This window comes from Pseudomassariella vexata (assembly GCF_002105095.1).
Source record: "Pseudomassariella vexata strain CBS 129021 chromosome Unknown BCR38scaffold_23, whole genome shotgun sequence".
Taxonomy (NCBI): Eukaryota; Fungi; Ascomycota; class Sordariomycetes; order Amphisphaeriales; family Pseudomassariaceae; genus Pseudomassariella; species Pseudomassariella vexata.
Genome location: NW_024467978.1, coordinates 64 through 18,072, shown reverse-complemented (window position 1 = coordinate 18,072; position 18,009 = coordinate 64). Strand labels below are relative to the sequence as shown.

General features: G+C 51.3%; 6 protein-coding genes across 6 annotated transcripts; 1 reads left to right on the top strand and 5 right to left on the bottom strand.

Annotated features, from left to right (window-relative positions):
• Window positions 1-311: 311 nt before the first annotated feature.
• Window positions 312-686, bottom strand: BCR38DRAFT_490604 (uncharacterized protein; the record flags this gene model as incomplete). The annotated part of the gene is made up of 1 exon (XM_040864540.1): window positions 312-686. One exon carries the CDS (start codon window positions 684-686, stop codon window positions 312-314), a length of 375 nt encoding a protein of 124 aa, XP_040710022.1.
• On the bottom strand, window positions 336-1,084 carry BCR38DRAFT_450982 (uncharacterized protein). Its single transcript, XM_040861429.1, has one exon. It carries the CDS (start codon window positions 944-946, stop codon window positions 695-697), a length of 252 nt encoding a protein of 83 aa, XP_040710021.1. The 5' UTR covers window positions 947-1,084; the 3' UTR covers window positions 336-694.
• Window positions 1,085-4,342: 3,258 nt separating this feature from the next.
• Window positions 4,343-6,684, bottom strand: BCR38DRAFT_379374 (general substrate transporter). Its single transcript, XM_040857385.1, has 2 exons — window positions 5,770-6,684; window positions 4,343-5,708 (listed from the first exon to the last, which is right to left on the bottom strand). Exons 1-2 carry the CDS (start codon window positions 6,213-6,215, stop codon window positions 4,538-4,540), a joined length of 1,617 nt encoding a protein of 538 aa, XP_040710020.1. The 5' UTR covers window positions 6,216-6,684; the 3' UTR covers window positions 4,343-4,537.
• A 2,221-nt stretch (window positions 6,685-8,905) lies between these two features.
• On the bottom strand, window positions 8,906-10,279 carry BCR38DRAFT_117128 (uncharacterized protein). The gene is made up of 3 exons (XM_040853432.1): window positions 9,498-10,279; window positions 9,215-9,441; window positions 8,906-9,150 (listed from the first exon to the last, which is right to left on the bottom strand). The coding sequence occupies exons 1-3, from the start codon at window positions 10,152-10,154 to the stop codon at window positions 9,000-9,002; spliced, it is 1,035 nt and encodes a 344-aa protein (XP_040710019.1). The 5' UTR covers window positions 10,155-10,279; the 3' UTR covers window positions 8,906-8,999.
• Window positions 10,280-12,268: 1,989 nt separating this feature from the next.
• Window positions 12,269-13,457, top strand: BCR38DRAFT_505122 (secretory lipase-domain-containing protein; the record flags this gene model as incomplete). The annotated part of the gene is made up of 4 exons (XM_040864914.1): window positions 12,269-12,307; window positions 12,345-12,605; window positions 12,685-12,906; window positions 12,972-13,457. The coding sequence occupies 4 exons, from the start codon at window positions 12,269-12,271 to the stop codon at window positions 13,455-13,457; spliced, it is 1,008 nt and encodes a 335-aa protein (XP_040710018.1).
• A 286-nt stretch (window positions 13,458-13,743) lies between these two features.
• On the bottom strand, window positions 13,744-15,147 carry BCR38DRAFT_402426 (uncharacterized protein; the record flags this gene model as incomplete). Its single annotated transcript, XM_040857772.1, has 4 exons — window positions 14,808-15,147; window positions 14,692-14,741; window positions 14,508-14,626; window positions 13,744-14,443 (listed from the first exon to the last, which is right to left on the bottom strand). Exons 1-4 carry the CDS (start codon window positions 14,917-14,919, stop codon window positions 13,744-13,746), a joined length of 981 nt encoding a protein of 326 aa, XP_040710017.1. The 5' UTR covers window positions 14,920-15,147.
• Window positions 15,148-18,009: the final 2,862 nt, after the last annotated feature.

The window sequence follows — 18,009 nt, the reverse complement described above, 5'->3', positions numbered from 1 at the left end:
TATACGTCGGGCAATCGTATCCTCTTCGGTGTGAGTTAGATTTCGTTTTAACATATTAGCTTCGTGTCGCGTTTGGTCGCCGTCGAATCGATTCTTTAGTGTACGGTCGCAAACGTTGTAGATACGGCCAAGCTTACGCCATGAAATTTCAGGGTTGCGCTTTTTAGCTTGGATAGCTAGCTGAAGATCGGCTTCTTTGGATTTACGAGGCATGTTGTGGGAGGGAAGAAAAGTGCAAGCCAAGTTAAAAGGTTGAAATATTTGAAAAAGTGCGAAAGTGACTTGTGTGCGAAAATGACTTGTGGATCACGTTATTCTACTATTCGAAAATCTTCCACGGCACTCCAATCTTTCATGATCAAACTAAACTTCCTAAATGCTCCTGTGTTTTCCCGCGTATCGTTTTGAATAGCCAATAAATCTGCCGCCCAGCCCGCCCTAAGCAATCCAAATCTTCTGCCACCCCAGTCTCCACCACAAGCCTCCCATCCGCCTAGTATTGCGGCCCTCAGGACGTCCAGGAGCGTCACACCGGTGCCATGCATGAGTTCCAGTTGTCTCACATTCTCGCCATGCGGGAAGTGGCCTGTATCATTACCGGCAGCAAGACGAACCCCCTTGCCCCAGGCGGCCTTGGTGTGGTCCAGAGCAGCAGCCTGGAACGCAGCTTCGCCAATCTGGTTCATCTTGCTTTCTAGGACAGACAAGGTGGGGGGAAATATGACGTCGTATCGTTCATGGCTTGCAGTCTCTCGTCCGAGGGAGCGAAGCCATGCTCAACGGTAGTAACGCCCACCCTGGCAACCATGATAACCGTCTCAGGTTCTTGGGCATGGGCTGCCACGGGTGCGCGCACGTTTTGCTTCGATACAATGGCGTCCATCTCTTCTTGACTGAAGAGGGTGGAGGCGGGACTGCGGGCCCACAGGTCGCCGGGTGAGAACATAATGGACAGTGCGCCCGGCCACGGCTGGGTCGGGAATCGCAGGGCCCTTCTCCGGTAGTCGGCCTAGAACTTCATGATGTCGGTTCCGGCGCCGATCCTCCGCCGGACGCTAGCCCAACCACCCACCAATTCTCCGGATATTAGTTGCTAAGCTACATCAGTTTAGAGACTTGGTTAGTAACTTGGTTTCTAAGTGCTTACTAAGCTAATGGCTTACTATTTTTAGTAATTTGTACGTGCTAGCAGCCCTAATGGCCCTACAGGAACTTTCACTATTATTGTAACGAAACCTCTAATAGTCTAGCTGCGTAAACCACTAAAGAGTCTGTAACGGTTTGTGCTAGTAAGTAAGTCCTGCTGCGGAGTCCTCAAGCAATAATATCGGGGTTTGACGTATGGAGTAGAGTGCTTTGGGTAACTGAAGTATTCAAGTAGGGTAATCGGGAATAGAGTCGTTAAGGCAGTTTGCCTCACCAATGGGTTAGATTGATGCTTAGATTGATCACTGAAGTAGAGACTGTCTATCTATGAAATGCCTGGGAGTCCTGTTCCTAATATATCCGTCTCTCTTTCACTGATCCCCACTTGGATATGTTCTCTGCCAACATATCGATTGATTGATTGATTGAAATTTAACGTCTCATCACGTGAGACGTGCCGGGCGCAGTGCCGGCATGGTCTATGCTAGTCGAATCTATGTTACAGGGGACTGTCTTTGTGACGGGCTCACTGCGAAACTATACAGCTCAACATGGCCAAATACTGTTAATTATCTAACTGAGGAGGAAAGTAAAATATGCGAGTTGTCCCGGGAACACGGACTATGTTTTGTGTGCCCTCGATGGTTCCTTTGGTGGATCCGGACGCACGGTCCTTGCAGCTCCGGATCCCATATCAGGCACAGCCTGTCACAGTCTTCATCTAACATTCCTGTTCAGTGCGATGGGCAGATCTCAGTAAAGAAATTGGTCTCCTCCGCCCATTGACAAAACAAACGAGCTCCCTTGGCCGTGCCTAGGAGGGAATCTATACTATTCTTGGCCATATGCGCTTTTAGATGACCGGGCGTGGCCTTGCGGCCGCGCTTGCAAAAGTAGAAGTGGACTGGTGTCTTTGTCTTTCCACACCCGCAGTTGAGCAGTGCGTCGCGATGCTGGAGTCTCTCGTGGTAGGTCACGAAATCCCCGTGGTGCGACCTCGCTGCGAGTAATCTGCCTAGGTGTTGCCGGGGCAGGCCAAGTTCGGGGGGTCGCGGGTGGATAGCGATCCCTAGATCTCGATACTGTTGAGGGCAGGTAGTGGCCCATCGATCGTTGAAACTCTTCCAAGTGTAGGATCTCGCGATTCTCTTTATATGTGCGAATGAGGCCGGGTGTTGTGTCTTGGGTGGTTGCTCACAGGCCGCTTTGGCCTGGACATCTGCTTCTTCGTTTCCGGGGATGCCTACGTGTCCTGGGCACCACCAGATATACACTTGTCCCGGGGATGTCCAGGGTTTTCGCTCTCTCTGTGACCAGGTTTTGGACAGCTCTTGGAAGGCGGTGAATTTTGCTTGACTGCTTCCGGGACTTGGACAGATGAGCCTACCCGCAACCGCGAGATTATCGAGGCAGATGTGGACGTTATCTGCCATGCTGTTGGACGGAAGCTTTACAGCCTCCTGAAGCCCCCGTAGTGCTGCGTGGGCTTCCGCATCGTATACCTCTATCTGAGAGCCCAGTAGTTCGGACCCGCAGAGTAGTCTTTCTGCCAACATATCGATTGATTGATTGATTGAAATTTAACGTCTCATCGCGTGAGACGTGCCGGGCGCAGTGCCGGCATGGTCTATGCTAGTCGAATCTATGTTACAGGGGACTGTCTTCATCTAACATTCCTGTTCATGCCAACATATCCTGTTGGTTGGATATGTAGTTGACCAACATATCCACCCCTGTAGGTCACGTGACCTGTCGGTCTTTTCCTTTCTCCGATGCGGGGTCCCGTGATCCTAGCGTCTGTATCCACCTGGCCTGCCAACGGGCTTGTAATGTTGGTCTAGGGTCAACGGTTCGTAACAATATGTTGGATATGTTGGACAACCAACATACCCAAGTGGGGATCAGTGAAGGAGAGACGGGTATATAAGGGACAGGACTCCCAGGCATTTCATAGATAGACAGTCTCTACTTCAGTGATCAATCTAAGCACCAATCTAACTAACCCATTGGTGAGGCAAACTGCCTTAACGACTCTATTCCCGATTACCCTACTTGAATACTTCAGTTACCCAAAGCACTCTACTCCATACGTCAAACCCCGATATTATTGCTTGAGGACTCCGCAGCAGGACTTACTTACTAGCACAAACCGTTACAGACTCTTTAGTGGTTTACGCAGCTAGACTATTAGAGGTTTCGTTACAATAGGAAGGTTAGAGATCGATGTACTATTCTAGGCATCCCTACCTAAGACCACTAGTGGCCGCTAGTGACTACCCGGTGATAACCTGTAGAGACGCCTAATACTCTCCTTTACTCTGTATTATCGCCTTCGGCCACGCCGTACCCTGAAATTTGTATAGGTTTTACTAAAAAATGGTAGGTAAGTTATATAACCGTACCTACGATATCTGTTCTTACCCCCGCCTTAGTATTCTAATACGCGAAGTCCAATAAGAAGCTGTCACCGCCGCCCCTACCGCCGCGAATCGCGCGTAACAACTTGATGCGAGTACATATGGGATGTGAATTGTATGAACTGGGAAAGGTTAGCTAGGTCAGTTATTCTGGCCTAGCAGAGCTCTCTTAAAGCTCTTATCTCATCTAGATATCTTATCTATAGCTACAGGGTAAACCCCCCCGGGGTTACGTATCATGACTAGTCCAGCCGATTTGTATCGCTCTTGGTTGAGCGATGGTATTTCCGCGTAGGCGTGCAATAAGATGTACATGTGGGAGTCGACCAGGCTCGGCAACACAGTGTAACCTCTCAGGTCCAGATGACTCGAATGTTTAGAATCTCCGCCTCTGACGATCGTTGCCATACCTCTGAGATGAGGCCCGTCGTTTGATTGACTCTCAAGGAGATACTGCGTTCGAATGTCTTGGCTTCTGAGTCAAACCGCAGACTAGTATAGACTGTGAATGCATTCGATGTTAGCAATTCCAATAACTCCCCCATCTTTAGTCTCGCCATCCTGAGCCGATCGACTACGTAAGTGACACTTATTTCTTGGCGTGGCTGTATGGCTGAAAGAGAAGGGATGCGGGCGTACGACTTATGTCCCAATGGTGGGGGAAGATATGGCGACAGAGGTTAGGCTAGCCTCGGCTCAATTGACACGCAACAATCACCTCATTTAACAACCGTAGTGAACAAGAATCATCGCAACTTCATCTGTTCACAATGAGCCAGCGCACGCTTCAGCTTTCTTAATAAGAGTTTGCGGACAATATCGTGCGGCGACCTGTTCGATGCGGACGATGGATTCTGGTCAAGAGAACTTCATAGCGAGTCATAACATCATTTGAATAATTGGTGTCTGTATCTGCTTGGTACATTCGTGTACCAAATCGCAACAGTTGGGGTATATACATCCACACGCGCTTCTTATGAAGAGTCCCGAACCACACGAGCTTCCGACGGCGTGTAGCTGACTCTGCCCTCCTCATCCGATTGGTTCATCTTGATGTCGTTCGCTTTCTCATTCACCTCAGTCTCGTCAAGCTTGGGCAGCTCCTTAGAGGCGCGCACGTAACTGATACCCTCATCATGGCCCTTGGCGAATATGATATCGATTTCTTCCAAACTTCGACCAGCAGTTTCCGGGTAGAAGAAATAGATAACGGGGAAGAAGAGGGCGTTCATGGCGGCGAAGAAGAGGTAGGTTCCCCAGCCGTGGGTGCCGGTTCCGTTAATCATGACGGGCGTAATCATGACAATGAAGAAGTTCCAGAGCCAGTTGGAAACAGTAGACACAGCATTGGCCTTCGCACGCGTCTTGAGGGGGTTGATCTCGGCTGGGTACAACCAGGGAAGAGGTAGCCATGTAGCGCCGAAAAAGCCGATGTAGGTAAACAAGCCGACAGCTGCACCCTTGGCCGCCGATGTCGTGCCGGGAATCAAAGCGCCAAAGACGATGACCATGGATAGGCACTGGCCAACAGTGCCAATGAGGAAGAGTTTGCGACGGCCGAAACGTTCCACGGCGAACCAGGATGAAGTGGCGCAGATAGCATAGACGACCATGTTGATACCGCCAAGGAGTAGGGCGAGGTTATGGTCTGTGCCGATGGCGCTTTGGAACAGGATGGGGAAGTAGTAAATAACCGCATTGCATCCTGAGAGCTGTTGCATGAACTGGGAGCTGGCGCCCAAAAGGAGCCGGCGCAGATGTTGGGTCTTTCCATTGGTGATGAGCGACTTCATGGGGGTGTGACCGCCCTTGTGGCCAGAGGCACGAATAGCATCAATAATAACAGCCATCTGGGTTTGCACCTCGGAGTCATGGCGGGGTGTACTGTTGAGCGAGGCCAGTACTGTCGATGCTTCCTCGTTACGCTCGTGCGTGAGCAACCATCGCGGCGACTCGGGCAGTCCCGTCATGAGGATGATGACAATCAGGGCGAAGAAGCATTGAAAGGCGATGGGGAACCGCCAAACCATAGCGTCGGGACCGTAGGTACATCCGTAGTCAATCCAGTAGGCGACTAACGTGCCGATAGCAACGTTGCCACCCTCGATGCAGATGAGCTTGCCACGATTGTGCGATTTACTGCATCTAAAGGGGTTTGCATGTTAGCATTAGGTCATGGGTATATATGACACAGGTTGTAACTTACTCTGCCTGGTATGTGGGCACAGTAGAGGTGTTGATGCCGTTGCCTACCCCTGTGATGAAGCGTCCAAGCACGAATTGCGTCGTGGCCCCGACCGACGGAGGCACACTGGCAATCTGGATAATAACACCCAATATCATAACAGTGGCACCGAGGAAAATGGAATTACGACGACCGAGCTTGTCGCCGAAAGTGAGGATAAAGAGAGCACCGAAGAAGCAGCCGACGGCGTAGATGGACGTGACAAAGCCCTGCCACGTATCATCGCCGTCCACCTGGGGAAAGTCGTTGACGAAAGCGGGCGCCGAGATGATGCCTGACATGACGCCCTGGTCGTAGCCGAAGAGCAGAAAGTCGGTCGTCGCTACGGCGGTGATGAGCTTCTGCACCCCGCGACCCGACTTACCCCAGTACGTCGGCACCCCGGCCTCATTGTCCTTGTGCGTCATTTTGGCGTGGATCTTTGGGTCGTGGTTATCAACAAAAGAGCCTCAACACGTCCTTGGTATTGTCCCTGCGGAGTCGGTTTTGGCAGATAGATAGGCAATGAAATCTAAGTTCTTTTCGAAGACTAGACGACTTCCCCAGCCCGTTATGTAGCTTTCGATGTTTCCGACTGCTGCGACTCGTAGACGTGTGCCGCCCCAGGTCTGCCCGAGCTGAGACCGAGATCAGCCATCATTGCGCCCGATGAGGCCCACGGTGGTGGATAGGTGGATCTTCTCACGGCGAGACTCAACTAGGAGAGCCGGTAATATTGTGGGAGATTCCAAGACAAAATTCGCGGAGATTGGCCCTACACACCGCAGACATGGCAGAGTCTTCACTTGTCGACTGGAGAACTCCTTCAACATGTCGTCATGGTGTCCGCTCCCATGTTGGAGACGTGGAGTAGATGGTACTTTAAGTCTGTCGACGTGATTATCAGTGGGCCCGACGACGTCCGAGTTGTGGAGTACTATGACGATGGTCCCGATGCACTGACGGGGGCCGATCCAGCCCGAGATGGAGAAAGTTGAGTCGTTGGTCGGTAGGGAAACCCATCCGTCTTATACTCGATAACTAAGAGAAATTAACGAATGATCGCTAATACGATGATTGAACTACCCTATCGTAACGGCTTTTGTATACCGATAATCCGGTGTTATACTCTTCATATAGGAACGTGTTTAACTACTAATAGTTGGGTATCTATCCCTCCACTTGAGGAGTTTTGCTATCCTGCAGCCTTAATTTAATTACTTGTTTTTAACCGTCCTATCGTCTATTTATAATACGATAGCCTTCCCTATACGAAATAGGAGAGGTCGAATATTAATGAATAAATTCAAAATAAAATATAACGTATGTACACCGAGCTGGCCATGACACCGAGCTGGCCACTTTCATGCGCCAACGCGACCGGCCAACTTAATCTTTGATTTTCTCAACAACCAATTATGGCAAAGTCATACAACGAAGCAGACTTAATGCTAGCCCTTCAAGCTCTCAAAAATGACCAAAAACTTAGTCTCCGACAAGCGGCAAAAACGTACCAAGTCCCCCGAAGCACCCTCCAAACGCGTAAAAACCGCGTACCTTTCCGACGTGATATTCTGCCCAATTCACGAACTATGACAAAATTAGAAGAGGAGGTCATTATCAAGCATATACTGGACTCAGATGCACGAGCGTTTCCGCCCCAGATTGCTGATGTGGAAGCAATGGCAAATTCTATCCGCGCGACACGCAACGCAGGGCCCATTGGAACGCGCTGGGCCTCGAGGTTCGTCGCACGTCGCAAAGAGTTGAAAACTCGTTGGAACCGTCCTTACGATTAGCAAAGGGCCCAATGCGAAGATCCAAAGCTTATTGCAGATTGGTTTCGGCTTGTTGCGAATGTTATCGCGAAATACGGTATCCAAGAGTCGGACATCTACAACTTCGACGAGACTGGGTTTATGATGGGCAAGATCTCAACCAATATAGTAGTTACGAGCTCCGAACGACGTGCCAGGCCGAAATCAATACAACAAGGTAACCGGGAATGGGTTACCGTAATCCAAGCGGTCCAGTCTACCGGTTGGGCGCTGCCGCCGTTCATTGTTGTTGCGGGCCGATACCACCTCTCTTCTTGGTACGAAGACGACAACATTCCGAAAGATTGGAGAATTAGACCTAGTCCAAAAGGATGGACGACTAACGAGATCGGTATGGAATTTATTAAACACTTCGATAATTGTACGAAAGATGGAAAGTCCGGGATATATCGATTGTTAGTGTTGGACGGTCACGAGAGCCACGTTTCCGGCGATTTCGAGCTATATTGCAAAGAACACAAAATTATAACTTTGTGTATGCCTCCGCACTCATCTCACATCCTCCAGCCACTTGACGTGGCCTGTTTCGGTCCATTAAAGCGGGTGTACGGCCAGATGGTAGAGAAATTGATACGCCGGTAATGCGCGAACTTGTAAGATCGCATTGCCATCTTCTGGAGAGGAAGATTCAGAGTAGTTTCAATTGATTTACGGCGTTGTGGTTTTACTATCGTAAAATTTCTATGTGAGGTTATGTAAGGGTGGCCAGCTCGGTGTCATGGCCAGCTCGGTGTACATTCACGTTATACGAAAATAACTTATAGTTCATATTATACGAGAGACGTATAGAACGAAAAGATTAGCTTACGTATTAATTTGGTACTAATTCCCTGACGCGAGTAGGATTGCTCCGAAAACTCTGGCCCTGAAGAGCTGATGACTCAAAGTTCCATGGCTTCACTACGATCTCGTTGGCAGAACAAGCATTCATTGACTATCTCTGCACTTAATGAGTCAAGCTCTTTACTCCCATCATCAGCAACAACACGCTGTAGGAGCTGCAACTTCAGTGGAAGACATACCACCTATATGGCCTGTTGGACCTGTTAATTCTTGTTTCGTCATGAACTATTTTGATCACATTGAGCCTATATCGGAACTGGCTCTCGAAATAAACCACCCAATTGGAACATCTCACAGCTCACTTGACTTATATGTGAGACAACACAAGTTGCTCGCAGTGTAGGTGCTGGGAGTAGGTGGTGCATATATTGTTTTATTTGAATTGTTGGCGACTCGTATACAATCCACACTGCTCCTGATGAATTTCATATATTAGTTATCTTGGAATCGTGGATGATTTTGTCGTAATTAACGATGCGGCAGCGTTTCTTGTCGCTGCTGATACTGTATTTTATTGGATTTGCTGTGTTTTCAATTCGGGACACATGCCCACCAGACTAGTGAGGTACAGCAAGCGTACAGTATTTTCCGCCGTTTGGACAATCCGACCAGAAGGAAGTTCCGAGGATCATATCCAAAGTACAATAGGGCATAGCCTATGGTATCTAAGAACCGCATTACTCTGCCAGACGGCAGGCAATAATTAGCATGGCAGCATAGGGAAAGAGTTAAGCGGCCTGGCTTACAGGTTGAGCAAGAATATGCCCGATGCGAATTGAAGGAGTGGCAGCAGGCGAGAACTGGAGTACTTCTCCGGGACGACAGATTCGCGAGCCGTATATATGACCGGGGGGATTCTTACGACGGTCATTCCGAGCTCAGTAGCAAGTGCCCATGAGTACTTTTGCTCATCGACAGTGCAGATGCGTACTATTAACAAGCCGAGGGCTAGAATGGATAGGCCAAAGTCGATCTACACAGGTCAGCAAGAGCCCCTATGAAATCCATGGCGTCAGGGTCGTCTCTTACTGAGCTAGGTATAAGGACCGAGGGGTGGTGTTTGTACACTGTCCAGCCTAAGACGGCACCAAGAATGCCCAGGCCGACCTGGATGAAGGTGAGCACAAACCAGAGGACCGCTATCAGCAGTCTCTTGACGCGGCAGCGCGAGTGGAAAAGCTGCAGGGAGCTGTCCATGTCTGCTGCACATACGGGGTAGGCGCAAAAATGGCACATGTAGCCGTGATAGTGGTTGGCGAACTGCAGTAGTGGACCGTGCTTCCGCTGATAATGCAGATCAAGCTTGTGCCGCCAGCAGGTGAAGCACATGGACCGCCAGACGAGACTGCTGCGGCGAGGATCTAGAATGAGGCGGCCCAAACCCGGCATGGAAAGGCACTCGCAGCAACAGGCCCGTAGGGCGGCGTGATGCTGACCGTGCTGGATGAACTGGCTCTTGACTAGGTCGACGGTGATGATATGGCGGTACAGGTGGCAGGTCTGACGAAGTCGGACCATGCTCTCGAGGTCCAAATGCGACAAAATCATCAGTTGGATCTCGAGCGGGATCGTAGTGAGCTGTGAGCTGCGTTGTCCATGATAGGCCGACACGTCGGTGTTGCGCCTCCGCTTCTTCCCCGTAGGCCACGCCGTGAGCTGGAAACGCTCAACCACCGAGCGGGACATGGTGTGCACGCGTGCCCCTTGCAATGAGGATCCGCTCGGATTTCCAGGGACCTTCTTTGTCTATGCCGTTGGGGTCGGATTGCTGGTTTGGTGCTGGTCGACCAAGTGAATCGCCGAGATCATTTGAGGTGTGCACCATGTGAAGCTTTTGAAGTTCTAGCCTGTAGGTGCGACAAGGGGCGGGCCCGCTCTTGCAGCAGACCAGGGGTTCGGCTAGCCGGCTGACTGCCAAGTTGCAAACTACGTAACCATGCACAACAAGTCCACCTCCAAAAGCCGTCAAACCTGCCACAGAATGGTCTCTCGGCACAGCGTTGCCAGATTGTATTTTTTATTTGGTCGGCGTTGCGGTTTTCTCTTGTTGCGCCCGTCTTGTTGCTTGTGTTTGTCGTCGCCGTTGGCCGTCTTGGCAGTACACAGAGCGACAAATTGCTTTTATGTAGTGGCCAGATCGTCAGGAGAAAGGTAAATCTGCGGCTGAGGCGGTGCACCTGTGGGCCAAAGGCCATTGCATAGCATCGGGTAAATCGGCTCGGATACGCGGCTCTTACGGGACAAGCGGCGTGGAGATTCAAAGCAACTGTCCCAAAAACATGTCCAGACTGCCGCAGTGGAACCGGGATTCAGTTTCGCACAAACACCATGAGTATGTCGCGGCTATTCACATGTCCTTGTAGATCTATTGCATGAGAGATTTGTTTCCACGTCTCCACGTATCTTTTTGTGCGACTTCGGTCAGGAACTCGAAACTCGCGATTTTCGGACAGCACACCTTTCCAGTTTGGAGTGACAGCACTTGCGGGAATCCGGCAGTGGAGACCCACAAGGCATGGACTATGTCTGCCCCTCCATGCCCAGTCGAGTCAACTGCAGTGGTTGGACGGGATGCCCTTGCCCTACGAAACTACAAAACTTGAGAACCTTTGCTGCTGTTTATGATCCGAGAACCGACTTACGGAGTGCTTTTCACCACATGAAAAACTCAGCTGAGCTGACATGTAGTTGAACTCACTCTTGAAGTCCGCTTTACCCGTTGCCAAGCACGTCATCCTCCTGGGCTTATCACTTAACGCCATCAAACTTTTGAGTTGGGCTTTCTCTTGCTGAAATACCTTTCTTTTTTGGGGGGCACATGCACTCTTCGCCGTAGCCAAGGAAACAGTTTCAACGTGGGCCACGTCGATGACAATCGTACTAGCCAATCTCGATACCTCAAGGCCAAAAATTCAATACATCTTCATCTCGAGTTTGGAGTGTCTGAGTGTATTGTACGTCATCCCAGCTGTCTCATTTGTTTTCAAGGAGTATGACACTCGCAAGAGACATGGGATGTTGTGGCGGCCGGTAGTCAGACGCCAAATAGTTGATCTTGTCATCCGGAGAAGCTAGCGGTAGTCATTGCATTGAAAGTCCAAGGTGGAAGAATCCCGAGGGACACGCTCACGGTGGCTACAGGAGAGGATGTGGTAAGTAGTCCCGGCTGTCCATGGAAACTCAAGCCTGCCGCAATGTCATCGCAGCCGGAAAAATGCAGACAGATTGCTTGTCCTGTCTTGATACGTCGACGGAGAGGTATGCTCAGTGATCAGCTCGTAAGTGAGAACGAAAGCCGAGAAGGCCGTCTTCGTACCACAATCTACTTGTTTTCAAGATATAGAAGCATTACAGGAGACATATCAGCTATAAATACATTGACTTGGCACAGTCATATAAAAGACCAAGACTTTTCCAGTGTTGATATATACTGTTGTTTTGGTAGAACTGCCTCGCTAGTGAAGCTAGCAGGCATACAGGCTACTATTTCTTGTTTGGCGTAGAGAAACATGTCATCCCCAGCCCATCTTTACGTTACGTGCTGTACCACTTTAGAGTTCCCACTGCGCATGGAGGGATGCGAAACTGATACGAACCGCTCACACTCTGCAGTTTGAAATGAATCATGTGGCAGTATAGACTTTATTGTGTGCATACTATACAGGACCCTGGCAACGTCTCTGGTAAACAACATGTTGCTGGGCATCAGCCAGCCTAACAGTTGATAAGTACAGTCGAACAAAACCGGTGGGATGGCTACTTCTCAAGACGGAGCAATATACTCCTTCGTACATCCAAACATGCAGTCTCTTCTCGTCCGACTGCTCGCATTGAGCATGGTATTCTTGGTGACACTTGTCGCCTGCGGGTTATGAGAGGGAACTCCCAGGCACCGTGCTACGGATTCGACTAGCCCAAATACTGGACAATGCTTCCGCAGCCTATAACCTTCTGTATCGAACCTCAGACGTCCAGCAAAGTCCGACATGGGCCGTGACGACTCTTTTCATCCCCATGACGTGCTCCAAGTCAACACCTATGGTCACCTACCTCATCCCTTATAATTCAGCCGACATCGACGACTCTCAAAGTTATAGCATATACACGACCTTCGACATTAGCCTTTCCTATCAACTCGTGAGCGTGCCCCCTTTCAGTGCAGCCATCTCGGACGCATTGGGTCTTGGCTGATATGTGAGCCTCCCCGACTATGAAGGGTCGAGGGCCCCGGTGGCGTGCGGTGCTGGTATTCAGGGGGGGTCACGCAGCTCTGGACGCCGTGCGGGCCGTACTTTCAGCTGATCTGGGTCCCAACTTGGTATTCTCGGGTACTGTACTTGGTGGACTGGCCCCCAATCTCACCAGCACGGCCGACAGTATTATATCCACCTCTTGGGCGGGCCTGATGGCAGCTGGGCTTGTTGGTGTCGCCTCGCAGGTATGTACTTGGAAACAGCAAATTCACCGGCCCAACGTCGTGATTGCTAACCCCCCTTGATGCAGTATCCTGATGCATACGACTTCCTAATCAGCAAGCTAAAACCGGGAATGAGCTCATCTTACTTCTTGGCCGTGGAAAACTACGACATCGTGGAGACTTTTGCTGCATTCGCAGGACAGAACATGTACGACTACTTCCTCGACGGTCGGTCCGTCTTCTCTGAGAGATCGGCGCTGTCGGGTGCCTTGACAGCCAACGGGTACATGGGGCTTCACAGGGTGCCACAAATGCCTGTCTTTGCCCATAAGCCGATCCACGATCAGTTCAGTCCGGTGAAGGACACGGATGAACTGGTCCGCAACTTCTGCGGCAAGGGTGCGAGCATCCTGTATCAGCGGAATTCTGTCGGCGGCCACATTGCGGAGATCACGAATGGCCATCAGAGAGCCCTCAGTTGGCTGGGTATTGTCTTGGAGGAAGGGTATACTCCAATGGGTGGATGTTTTGTGCAGAATATAACAGTTGACATTGATAACTCGGCAAATTAACAAATTGAGTTTGTGCAGATGCCAATGCACTACGTTCCTGATTTCCCATAATTAACCAGAATAATTGACAAGACATGGTCATAATATAATGAAGGTGGCTCTGTCCGCTACGTTTCAATGCGTGGTTTCGTTTCCCTTGGCCAAGGTGAGTTTTCGACCATACACAAATCCTCCATCATTTACTTCCAACTTAACAGGAAAATACCTGGAGTCCATCGGTCTAATATGCACACTGCAGACAAGCTATCGGAATTCTACAAGGTCATGAAAATTTGGGGTGACACAACTACTTGAACTTGGCCATGGCAACATTCTGCATCGACCTCGTGTCGATATCGTCGCCTCTCACTCTACCACCGCCACTACCGCGGTATATTGAGCTCGAATCGCTCACCCCACGGCGTAACGAGCGTATGGAGTCAGAATCACTGTGCTTACGACGCATGGTGCCAGCCTCGCTCGGGGCTGCCGACGGGACCTGTCTTGCGCCTGATCTGCCCATCTGCTGCTCCTGCTGAATGGTCCTCTGACCCTCGACTTTGATCTCCTCCTGGTCCGACTCATCAACATTTCCCAAGTTCTCCCGGCCGCCTCCCTCATCGCTGTCGTCACATGCCCGTATACTTGGTGCCCCCGTTGGGCCGCCGCCGGGTAGCATGCCAGCCTTATACTCGCTGAGTGCTTTCCTCACGATGTTGCGCATGAAGGCCTTATTGACATTGCGGCGCACGCGGTCGAAGTAACGGGCAACAGTACCGACGATCATGACCTGGGCGTCATGGTCGATCTCGATGATGTCAGCATAGTTGGCCCGCGAGTCCTCCTTGACGCGCAGCTTGCCTGGCCGCAGCTCGAGGCCTACGGGAGAGAAAGACAGGCGACCTTCGGTCTGCTCGTAGCCCCGGTTGTCATCGAAGATGTAGCCCTGCTGAGAGGCGTCGATGCCAGGCTTGGCGAAATCGCGCTTGCCACCAGTCGATATGGGTCTGTGCCTCCTTGTTAGCATGCCCTTCTGTCTCGAGCCCCAGATGAGATGCATTTTGTGCTTACATGCAAGCGCAGTGGTGGGGAAATGTGTCGCTGTGGCGGAGCACGATGAATCGAGTATAGCCCAGACATTTCCATTCCCACTCGAACTCATGAGAATCGGCCCACAGAAATTCAAAAACCTAGGTTAAACAAGATAAGCAAGAGTGGTCAAGACCGAACCGGAGAAAGGGGTGGCAATACGCACATCGCCAATTTGCAACGTCGACGCCGGGCCTATATCGTAGCCTTTACGCGCTGCGGGTTTTTTCATCAGTTGATGTGTTGGTTTGGCCTACGTCGAAGGGGCCGAGTGTCACTTACCCAGTGGATGCATCGGTTCTGTTTTTACATCGTGTGAGATTTCCGACGCCGCATCGTCACCATACCCCGAGTCACTCTTCGTCGCCAAATTCGAGGTTTCACGGTTCCCCATCTCTTGCGAGACAGAAACATAGAGCAAAAAGAGGGAGAAGCAAGAGGTTGGAGCAAGAAGGTCGCCCTTTCTTCGTTTTCACTTGACTTGACACGTGTACGACGCTGTGGTCATGCCCAAACTCCACTGAGATGCATATGGCAATACCTTTCCATAGTTTTCAATGGCGGTCTCTCGCATTCGGTGGGTCCATTCTCTTACTGCCAGGATTTGAAGGCGGTCGCGAGTTTACCTGTTTGGAATCACCGACTTGACGACTGGCCGCTATCAGCCCATGTCGCCGTCACCGCCATCTAGATTGCTAATGCAGGTGGGTCAACGGTGTGCCATCCCTGCTGCTTTCCACCCCAGTCAGCCCCAATCCACCCCCTGGGCACCATAGATTGGATATACCCGATCCCCGCTGCCACAAGTTGGCCGATGCTCATCCGATTGGGTCGATTGCGCTCCGAGTTCCACAGTCCGTGTGCTTGACTTAACGATGGCAGGGCTTAGCAAGAACTGAATGATTTAACCGTTATCGAGAAACTTATTATTTTAAGCACTTGGATAGCTGGATAATGTCTTCTCGCGGTAATTTGTAAAAGTCATCGCATGACCAGCAGCAACTTCGTGGTTGGTTGGGCTACGTTGAGTTTGCATACACGCCCAACCAAAGTCAAGCTCCGCTGCAATGATTCCCAACCCTCAGCTGGGCAAATATGAACTCATTCTTCCACTCTAGGGAGTGAGTAAGTTCACATTCCATCTTTAACATACTAGAAATCCCTTATCTCCATATATTCGTCAAGTGACCAATTGGGGTCACCTCTCTGCAAGTGAACTACGGCTAATTTGGATTGGCACTTTACACGAAAAGTCCTAACAAATATGAATTTATTATGTTAGATCAGCTGTTATCGTCAAATATTGAGGACAGGAATCACCGCTGCCATATTACTAACCATGGTCACATGACCATTCAAGTAAACCACATTTTGGGGATGTACGGGCGTTATTGCCGGTTACACCCGCTGCATACGTGCAAAATTGCCTGAGTAATCAGGCACTATCACAATCTCGGGTGAGGGGTCACCTGGGATACGTACTGTGGTGCGTTCAATGCTCAGCTGATAAGAACTTGCAATGGCTGCATCATCTAGAGACTATGGACCAATAATTCCTATATGTACGAGGTTCTTGGGGTGCAGTCGATATACTGGCCGCCGCTTGAGGCGGCTACGGTATACATCGATGTATGCACGAGCGTTGTCCCTACCTTGACAGATCTTGCATGCAAGCTGCCAACCACCCAAACTGCAAGTTCGCTGGCACTAGTCATTTGTCTCATAAATCGCTCGGATATGGTCATATTGGCTGCCGCAGGGGCCGTTGGTCTAGCATATGGTATTCGCGGTCCCGCTGACTCGGGATGACTTTGGCTGACGCCCGGGCCCCCGACACACATACGGGGATATCCACGTCGTCCCCCTAGTTAGGGGAACGTGGATATTCGTTTATCTCCTTCCACCATACATGGCGGCTGACGGCCCCGCTGGCGACCGCCTAGCTTATTGGCTACAGGCCCCCTGCCCCCTGAACCGCTAGGCCTCTACAAGGCCAAGTGCCGCTGACTGGCGCCCTAAGACCCCTCCGACCCCACCCCCCCCTCCCCCCTCCCCTCTCCCCTGGCCGGCTGCGATACAGCGCTTCGTCCAGTGTTTAGAGCCGCTGGAACGATAGGCCTAATACTGCTAACCTGACCGAATACAAATACAGGGGCGGCACAAGACGATGTACGATGTAAGTTGCCCCGCGCTCTCCCCTTTCCCTCCTCTCCCCCCGGCGCCTCACCGCTCTCCTACCGGCTATCCGGCCTCGCTACTTATTTGTCTGTCTGTCTGTCTGTCTGTCTGTATATGGCGAGGACGAAGGAGACGGGGCGCGTTGCGCGTCTCGGAACCGATGCCGTTAATAGAGCTGAGTTACGGGCTAACACACAGAGGATCCTATCGCTTATCGACCAGTCCAGGCCGAAGAACACTGTTATAGCGTACAAGCCGAAGCAGAAGGAGTTCCAGGTATGTTGTTCGCTTACCTATCGGCCCCGTAGGTTGCCCGGTACGTAGCTAACGTCTTTATATAGGAGTTCTGCCGGCGGAAGCAGTATGAGGATGCCGATACGGTTACGGAGGACAAGCTCCTCCTCTTTCTTGTTGAGGTCGTTACCGACCGGCCCCTGAGAGCCTGGAGCCGGAAGGCCGACCAGGGCGTCCCGCAGGAGGAGACGCGGCTCGGGTGGCGCTCCGTACGGAGCTATATTACAGCTATTACCGACCTCTATCGGACCCAGAGGACTTTAGGGATGAACACGCACCCCTCCCCGCGGGAAGACCACGTACGTGAGTACGTCCGGTCTCTCCAGCGGCGGGATGCGCAACGGGAGAAGGATCTATACGCGGATAAGGGCCGGGAGACCATCTTGGACGGCTATACCGAGGAGCAGTTCGAGCGGATCTGCTACGAGCTTTGGGCACATAGCAGCTCCTCGCCCGAATGTCACTTTCGGACACTCGTTGACCTCCTTCTCGGCCATTATATTCTTACTCGTGGCGGCGATCGGAGGGCGGCCGAAATCTCGGACCTGTTTACGTTTGAGCTGCAGGGCGAGGGCTCGACCCCTTGTATGCCGGTTATCCTAACTACCCGTGCGGGGAAGCAAAATCAGCATGGACGACTTGAGACCGCAGGGGCACTCCGCAATAGAAAACCGCTTATCTGTATGCTAGGTGGCCTTGCTTTTTACCTGCTGTACCGCTGGGATCTAACCGACGAGCCCTTCCCGGACCTGAGCCGGCGGTCGGCCTGGTACGATATCCGGCTGATCAAGGGGAGCGGGGCGGATCGTACAACAGCCTTCTCGTATAACGCGCAGCGGGACTGGGTTACTAAGGCCTTCCAGTACGCCGGGGTAACGTCACAGAAGAAAACGCATATCGGCCGCAGCGCTGGGGCTAAAACAGCTGAGTTGAAAGGCGTAAGCGAGGAACAGATACGACGAGCGGGCCGGTGGAACCAGGAGCAGATGGTCGGGTGTTATCTCAGCTCGTT

Excerpts from the sequence above, each read along its gene's own strand:
- BCR38DRAFT_450982 (XM_040861429.1), bottom strand. The coding sequence starts at position 946 with ATGTTCTCACCCGGCGACCTGTGGGCCCGCAGTCCCGCCTCCACCCTC.
- BCR38DRAFT_379374 (XM_040857385.1), bottom strand. The coding sequence starts at position 6,215 with ATGACGCACAAGGACAATGAGGCCGGGGTGCCGACGTACTGGGGTAAG. Across the intron at positions 5,709-5,769 it reads GTGCCCACATACCAGGCAGA|ATGCAGTAAATCGCACAATC; the intron begins GTAAGTTACAAC and ends AAACCCCTTTAG.
- BCR38DRAFT_117128 (XM_040853432.1), bottom strand. The coding sequence starts at position 10,154 with ATGTCCCGCTCGGTGGTTGAGCGTTTCCAGCTCACGGCGTGGCCTACG. Across the intron at positions 9,442-9,497 it reads CGGTCCTTATACCTAGCTCA|ATCGACTTTGGCCTATCCAT; the intron begins GTAAGAGACGAC and ends TGACCTGTGTAG. Across the intron at positions 9,151-9,214 it reads GGCATATTCTTGCTCAACCT|AGTAATGCGGTTCTTAGATA; the intron begins GTAAGCCAGGCC and ends GCCGTCTGGCAG.